The 8,383-nt window shown below is 38.7% G+C and overlaps 1 protein-coding gene across 1 annotated transcript in view; it reads left to right on the forward strand.

Annotated features, from left to right (window-relative positions):
• Meikin (meiotic kinetochore factor) overlaps positions 1–5,578 on the forward strand; it is a 38,934-nt gene extending 33,356 nt beyond the window's left edge. Inside the window, exon 15 of the mRNA XM_050157598.1 lies at positions 5,547–5,578. Within this exon, the coding sequence (XP_050013555.1) occupies positions 5,547–5,578 (32 nt within the window). The remainder of the gene's footprint in view (positions 1–5,546) is intronic.
• Positions 5,579–8,383: the final 2,805 nt, after the last annotated feature.

Here is an 8,383-nt window from a genome sequence, read left to right on the forward strand (position 1 = left end):
AAGAGACTGACTGGCATCTGGCATTAATTATTCTGTCCATTTGATTATTAAGACTCCTCTGCTGAGGTCACCAGTTGGTGTATATTTTTATGTCATACAAATAGTTTCATGGGTTTTTCCCATTTAGAGAATTTTTTATAATGCCTCTTCTCAATTTTCCTTTTCATCTATTTTTTCTTACTGCATTTCTTCCGAGTCACAACCATGCATCCATATCATTTGCTACCACCTATGAATTGGTATACATCCAACATCTGGTCATTGCTCCTTCCAGCAAAGCAAACAACCAGGTACCCTACTCAAAGTCCTGCCCCTTGGAAGACGATTTCTCTGTTTTTTTTTTTTTTTCCTGAGTTGTATCAGAGGGGCTGACCAATTTGTAAACCAGTTCTGATCTTTTATTTTTCCTGGTCATCAAACTACAGAGCACTCCCCATGACCTCTTAAGTGTAGACTGGATGAGAGAAAATAGAGCTGTTAAAGTAGGGGCTATAACAGTTGTATCAGTTCTTCATGTGAACTATTTGTGCCTTTAATGCATACTGGAGTGCAATCTTATGTATATTAGTTTGATTTGGCAGTGAAGACCTGACCTTCACTACAGTAGCTCAGTAACACAATGGCCCAGTGCTAAGGTCCATTCGCAGGCTAAATGCTGTTATTCTGTGTTTAAGTATAGTTGAACTTGATTTTGAAATTCTAAGGGCCATACCATTTAACTCTGAGGTCCTCCCAAAAGAACCAGACAGCATCTCTGTCAGGGATGCTTAGAGCACCTCTGGATCTACTGGACCATGTTGTGCAAGCGATAGAGCATCTTGCAGCATAGCTTGGATCTGTTGTTGAGCCTTCTCTTATTCTGAGCCTCTTGTTAAATCTAGTAATTTTTTTATGTCACTTGGCAAATGGGCTAGAGTATTACACACAAATAAGATATATGTTGACAGCAAAATCCATAATGGCCCATGAAGGAGAGTGACTTTTCCCGTGTTAGGAGGGCCCAGATACAACTGCTGTTCCATACGTTAGTAGTTATTGTTCTGTTCACAGTACAGGACCCCTAGAAATCTTGAGACAGAAAATCCCTGGCAACCCGGCAGTTCCACTTCTAGGATTATGCTCAGTAATGATGTTTATGTGTGTTCACCAAAAGATATAGACTAGGGTCAGGTGTAGTGGTGCACATATTTAACTCCAGCATTTGGGAGACAGAGGCAGCTGGATTGATTTTGTGCATTTGAGGCAAACCTGCTCTATGTAGCAAGTTTCAGGATAGCAAGGGTAACATGACTTATCTTTTTTTTTGTTTGTTTTTTGTTTTTCAAGACAGGGTTTCTCTGTGGTTTTGGAGCCTGTCCTGGAACTAGCTCTTGTAGACCAGGCTGGTCTCGAACTCACAGAGATCCGCCTGCCTCTGCCTCCCGAGTGCTGGGATTAAAGGCGTGCGCCACCACTGCCCAGCTATGACTTTTCTTTTTAAAAAATGTATACTAGAGTATTTATTGGTCATGATAGTTCCAAACCAGAATCTAGACAGATGCACATAAATTAAAATAGGTAAGTAAACTGTAGTATAATCATTCAAGTTCTACAAAGTAATAATCAAATAATATATATAGTTTAATGAAGTTTTTATTTCACATAAGGTATTAGATACTCATAGGGAATATATTTACTATTTTTTATATGTGTGTAGCCTAAACCAAGTAAACTAAACTCTAAAGGAATTGGGAGTGAATTCCCTCATTGGAATGAAGGTATTAACTAAAGAAGTTGTTATAGGTAATTCTACCATGCTAGCTACACTAGTGTGTTACATTTATAAAAAACCCTCAAGGTGTACTTTCTGTTAATATGTATGCTAATAAAAACTTTATTAATAAAAATAGGAAAACTAGCCGGGCAGTGGCAGTGCACACCTTTAATCCCAGTACTTAAGAGGCAGAGGCAGTTGGATCTCTGTGAGTTCAAGGCCAGCCTGGTTGGTCTACAGAGGGAGTTCCAGGACAGCTGAGGCAGAGAAACCCTCCCTCAAAAAAAAAAAAAAAAAAAAAAAAAGAAAGAAAGAAAAAGGAAAAAGAAAAAAAGAAATCTATTGATCCTTTTTTATGTCTATAATATTAGTTTATGACACCAGATATTGTCAAAATTTGGGGATTAAGTAACAGATCTAAACCAAGTTGTGCCTGGGAGTTTCAGTTGTCCACAGTCAGCAGTTTAATTCAGAGACCCCTGAGGAATGTTTGAGCTGATGCTGCCCTCTCCTGGCTTATTTCTAGGCTGTTATCCTAACTAAGAGCAGCCTCCTTACCTAAGTGTTTGCCCTTTGACCTCTGGCTACTTGTGACTGCCTTTCATTTAGTAAAAATAGCAAAGCACCAAGCTAACTTGTGATCAGGTTATTTAAAATATTCAACAGCCTATTCTTAGCATTGGCATTTAAAGTTTTAGCTGGTTTGGCAGTAATCTAATCAGGGCTACAGTGTAAAGTTCATTTTGGTGATCTAGGACCCTGTTCTGTATGACTGAAAAGCAACTAGCACTGTGTTGATTAAAGAAACAACAAAAATGCTAAGGCACACAGAGTGGTAAATAGGCTCTGAAAATGGTGACCACTAGGCAGAAGGGACCTCAGAAAATGTTTAGATCAACCCTTCTCTGTGCTGATCTTTTGACCACCTGGACAGCTGAAAGCCTGGTAAGTTACGGGTACTCGAGAGAAGGCAGAGGAATCTGAACACTGTTAAACTTTCAAGGTGATTACAGTAAACACAAAAATTTGAGAGCCATGCATGGTCTTTTCTATTTTTTTTTCATTCTACAAATGGCAAAATTATTTTACCAGATTTATAAGTGATCTTGTCCTAGTTTATACAGATAATTACTGGACAAATCAGAACTAGATCAACACACTATATGAACCTAAAAGAGGATACTTTTAGCTTTTAATCATATAACCATATAATCACAGATAGACACTCCCATTCTCTTTCTGTCTTGGTGAGAAGCTTGAGATTTTAGATAATGATAGTAGGTAGAAATAGCACACAGGCACACACCAGATGAGGTGGAAGTAATTCTATGTACGTATCAGAGAGATGGAAATAGAAATCCTTAGATAATGGAACATTCCTATATTCTGACACCTGAATAAATTCCTTATAAGTCTATTTGCTGGCTTTGGTGGTGCATGCCTTTAATCCCAGCACTTGAAAGATGAAGCAGATTGATTTCAATGAGCTCGAGGCCAACCTGGTCTATTGAGTGAGTTTTAGGATAGCAAGGGCTGTTACACAGAGAAATGCTGTCTCGAAAAACAGAAACAAAGCAAACAAACAAAAAGAGTCTATGGATTTTTAGTATGCTATCTGTAAACCTGGTTAAATAGTTATTACCTTAAAGAATTGTGAGACTTATAGATAAGCTATGTAAAGTATCTGAAATATAATCACTCATTATGAGACCTGAGGATATAGCTCAGTGTAGAACACTTGGCCTCGTATACGTGAGAGCCTGGGTTCAAATCCCAGGACTACCAAAAAAAATCATCCAGTGTACAGTGATGATTTGCCTTTAGATGTTTGATTAGTTCCTCAAGTCTAGCTGGAATCTCACTTTTGAAACTTTTCCTTGATTTGGTTAAATTGTCAAAAGTCTAAAATATGTGTTTAGTTGCTGTATTTAATAGTAAATTTGATTATGCTACCATGTGAAGAATAAGTTATCAAGTAAGTACATATAGTCACAGAAAGACATATTTATTACTCTAACTACAGAGGTGAAGCCAGTGCTTTATAGGAAAAGAAATCAATGTATTTTGACACCATGGTGAAGAATTATCAAGCCTGTTATTTGGTTGACACATATCCATTCATGTAAATATGGAGGGTCTGTAGTCAGCTAAGACTTTGGGAAATACTTTTGGAGTCCAAATGTCATGCTCTAGATATTTAGTTGCCGGAGTTGATATTGTTGCCTCAGTCAGTTAGTAGTCTGATAGAAGATATTGACTAGCTAAAACAACTCTGATGGAGGTAAATGTGTTTTAATAGAAATATATACATGATTCTACTAGGGTACACAGCTCAGGTGGAACTCCTCTGGTGGATGATCTAAGGCCCATGGAGAACCCTGAGGATAGGCCTTCTAGAAAGAAGTATCAGGATAATGTAAGCACAGAGACCTAATGTTGTCTCAAAGAACTGAAATCAGTTATGCTTCGCCATCCTTGGAGACTGGACTTCTGAAAACCTGTTTTCTTGTTTTGGGAGGGAGATGGCGGAGAACCAAGAAGTAAGCTGAAAGTTAAAAGACTGATGTGACCTTTGTCAAACTCCATATGAACAGAGTCGGGAAAATAAAAACCTGAACTAGTGTGTCTCACAAAATATGCTACTCAGACCACCTGGATATTTATAAATAGTAATTCTCAGGTTATTGCCTCTGAAGTCTGACTCGGGAATTCTGAGAACCAGTCTAAACAGTTGATAGGACTTAGTTACTAATCAGTTGCTTGTGTGGGGTAGTAAGGAAGGATGATTGGAAGATGATGCCCAGATCTGTAGTAATTTCAAGTTCCAGAAGTGAGGGGTGATAGTTTATGTCTGGGAAAATAAAGATCATGATATGAAGTCTGCAAAGGTGAAGTGAAGATGAGGCTGGGAATAACTGAGAAGTCTTTAGTGAGTCAAGACATCTGAGGTTAGTACATCCCACACAAGGAATGAACGTAGTGAGGTTGGCTTCCCCAACTGTAATGTTTTGTGAACCACTTGGGGATCATGTTATAACAGAGCTTTTGCTACAGCCCCTTTAGAATGGTACCAAAGGACCCTCATTTCTAAGAGTAAAACTACTGTTAGATGCTGCTGCTGTTACTGATCCCTAGATCCCACTTTGAGTAGCAAACTGTAACTTAGCTATATACTACTTTCCTGATTATCTGATATTTAGGTTCCTTACTCAAAGATTTGAATTGGCATGGAGGCATGACTGTGATAGCAGGGTTTTCTGAGGCACAACAAAATCACAGAACCACCTGGTATACATCTAATTAGGATGGGGAATGAGATGTATCAAAATGAAAATGTGTCCGTGGGAGCCTGGTTAAGCTATGGTCTTCCTGCTGGACTTCCTGGTGTGAGCCCTGAGAGGAAGGCTCCAATAATGCTATATTTGGTAAGAAAGCAGATTTAACTGCAGCATGGAGTAGGGGAAGGCAAAGGAATGGTAAATGAGAGACTGGGAGGTGCTATCTGAGCAGTTCCTGAGCAGGGAATGAGGCCAAAAAGCACAGGGACAGAGTTCCTCCAGGCTACAAGGTGAGAGGCAGAACCCTGCTGAGCGCATGTCAGTCTTTGTCAGGCTTTCCTCTAGAATGTTACTGAGCTGGTCTCTGTCTCTCCAGAAAGCACTCCCGGCACTTGCGGAAGGAGCAGAAGGAGCGGGTGTGATGCAGGCAGTGAGCGCTCTCCCCTTGGGAGTTGTTTATCAGTAACTGTTGGACACTTGCTTCTGTACAAAATAATGTGTTACATTTTCTCTAGATATTATAATGAAGACAAATGGCAGAACGTAACAGCTGTGGCTGAATTTTCACTGCGTTGAAGATACAAATGTGAAGTAAAAAGTCCATATAAGCAGAATGTCTGCCTGAAATTATATAAAAATTATACTATATAAAATAAAATTCTCTTATTGTTTGTGATAAACTGTCTGGAAATTCTGCTAATGCTCTTGGTATTTTTTTAGTCAATTAAGAAAACAGACATTTTCTCATATGCTTCATGGACATGCATTTGTACTTTAAAATATGGACCTAGGTGTTATTAGATGGTTATGCAGACTGGAGAGATGGCTTGGTGGTTAAGACACTGGCTACTTTCCAGAGGTCCTGAGTTCAATTCCCACATGATGGCTCACAACCATCTATAATAGGGTCTGATTTCCTCTTCTGATGTGCAGGTATATGCAGAGCACCCATATATAAAATATAAATGAATAAAAATTTTTAAAAATTAAAAAAGGCCATGCACCAAACTAGATGTTTTGTGCTCCTAATGAGCTCTCCTGAGGGTATTGTATAACTTCCTTTGTTTTGGTCCCCAGGTCTGTCCTTTGTATGGATCAGAAGTAGTAAAGTTGTTGAAGTGCTAAAAATGAAAATGATTATACTACAAGCTATTTTTAACAGAACTTAATTGAAACCACATGAGTGAGAGACCTAATTCCAGGTCTGACTAAAAGAAACTCTACACTCAAAAATTGCTGAAGCAGGAATATATAATGTGTGTACAGTCAGTCATACACTATGTTTTTAATATGTTACCTCATCTCCAAAGTAGCTTCAGTACTATCTGTAGGACTATGATTATGCTTGTCTTGTTTTCATAGTATAACTTGTAGCATCTGGACAATGCCTATCCCAAGAAAACGGTGAACAGAGTACAGTTGCATAACTTGATGAGATTTTAACCCTGATATTGTGACTGAGGCTACAATAAAAGCAAGACCCAAAGTTTCAAAGCTGCTCCAGGAGCAAGGAAAAGCATAAAATCTTTTATTTAATCTGAAGTTAAATAACCTATACCAGATTCCTACGATAACATCCTTGTAAATGAGTTGGTAAGGTCTAAGCCACTAGCAAAGCTATTTTTATTTTATTTTATTATTTTCTTTGCTCTGACTTCATCTGGAGGTGAACTACGAAAATACAGAAGAGAATGTTAATGATGGAGGATGCAACAGATCCAGACCTGTTTTCCAGATCACTGTGCACATAAGTAAGCAACTCTTGTGGTGGTTTTAAAAGCAGACATATGATAAACGGTAGGGGATGAGGACTGAGACAAGGTCTATTCCTGCCTTCCAGTTTAATCCAAGGAAGTAGTGGTGGTGCTGGTGGTAGGAGGTGTGTGTAGTGGCTTGTACTACATCTATCCATTACCCTTTAACTCTATTCTAAGTAGGTTTTAAATCTACGACAAGCCTAAATCTATTATAAACCTATTTTAAATCTATTATTAACCTAAACTATATGGTTCAGGGTTGATTCTACCTTTAGTTACAGGTATAGATCTTTGATGATTTAAATCAGTTAGCATCGTCATTACAATGCTGATAGCTTCAGGAATGTGTCCAAGATCTAAAATGGTTCTATAGGATTAAATATCAGAACATTTCCTTTCTTAAAAGTGTATTTATATGTGAGTAGAGGGGGAAAGAATTTCAGAGGTCAGAGGAGAGTTTGCAGAAGCTGGAGCTCTCTTTCCTCCATATGGGTTCAGAGGATTGGATTCAGATCAGTAGGCTTGTCAACAAGCACCTTTACTTACCGAGCCGTCTCACTGCCTCCCAACTGAAGTCTTCTTTCATTTTAATTTTGTTTTAATAAAATTCCATTGTATCTATCTACCATATTTTCTTTGTAGATTTATCTGTTGATGGACATTTTGGTGGTTCCATTCCTTAGCTAGTGTGACTAGCAATAACTATAGACATGAAAGTATCTCTGTGGTGTGCTGACTTAGATTCCTTCATGCATATGCCCAGGAGTGGTAGAGCTGGTCATATGGTAGTTTTGTTTTTACATTTTTAGAACCCTCCATGCTGATTTTCTGAGTGACTGCACAGTTGACGTTCCCAGAACCAGTGGTACCGGTTATTGTCTCCCAGCGCCCATGTCAGCATTTCTTGTCATTTCTTTTCTTCACAGTAACCATTCTAACTAGAATGGGATGGAGTCTCAGTGTTAATTTTCCTCATGGTTAAAGATGTTGTAAATGATTTCAAGTATTTATTTGTTATTTGTGTTTCTTTTAAAAAAATATAGTTGTTTTATTTTTTGTTTGAGAATTTCTTGTATGTATACAATGTATTTTGAACATATCCACGGCCACTACTACATCCCTCCCTTGACAGAGCCCTCTCCGAATTTCATGTTTTCTTTTTTCTTTAAAAAACAATCTACAAAGTCTAATTAGTGCTGCCAATGTGTGCATGGGTATGGGACCATCCTTTAGCTTGTGGGCAACCCAGCTGTGGCTATCTCCCCAAAGAAAAATGACTTCCCCCGCAGCCATAAACTGTTAAAGAGCTCCTCTGCTAGGTAAGTGGCCTTGGGAGCCCCTCTTCCATTAGTTCTGGAATTTTGTCTGGCTCAGTCTTGTGTGGGTTTTGTGCAGGTAAGCACAGCTATTGTAAGTACAGTCAAACAGCTATGCCATATCAAGACGATAGCATTTCCGTTTCACAGCACACCCTCCTCTTCTCCAGCTCTTCTGTTCTTTCCGAACCCTCTTCTACGGCGTTCCTTGAGCCTTGGATGAGGACAAGGGTGAAGAGGAGTATTGATGTGGATGCCCTATTTAGGACTGAGCTCTCA

Source organism: Alexandromys fortis, unplaced genomic scaffold (assembly GCF_014885135.2).
Source record: "Alexandromys fortis isolate MF-2015 unplaced genomic scaffold, M_Fortis_MF-2015_v1.1 scaffold_103, whole genome shotgun sequence".
Classification (NCBI taxonomy): domain Eukaryota; kingdom Metazoa; phylum Chordata; class Mammalia; order Rodentia; family Cricetidae; genus Alexandromys; species Alexandromys fortis.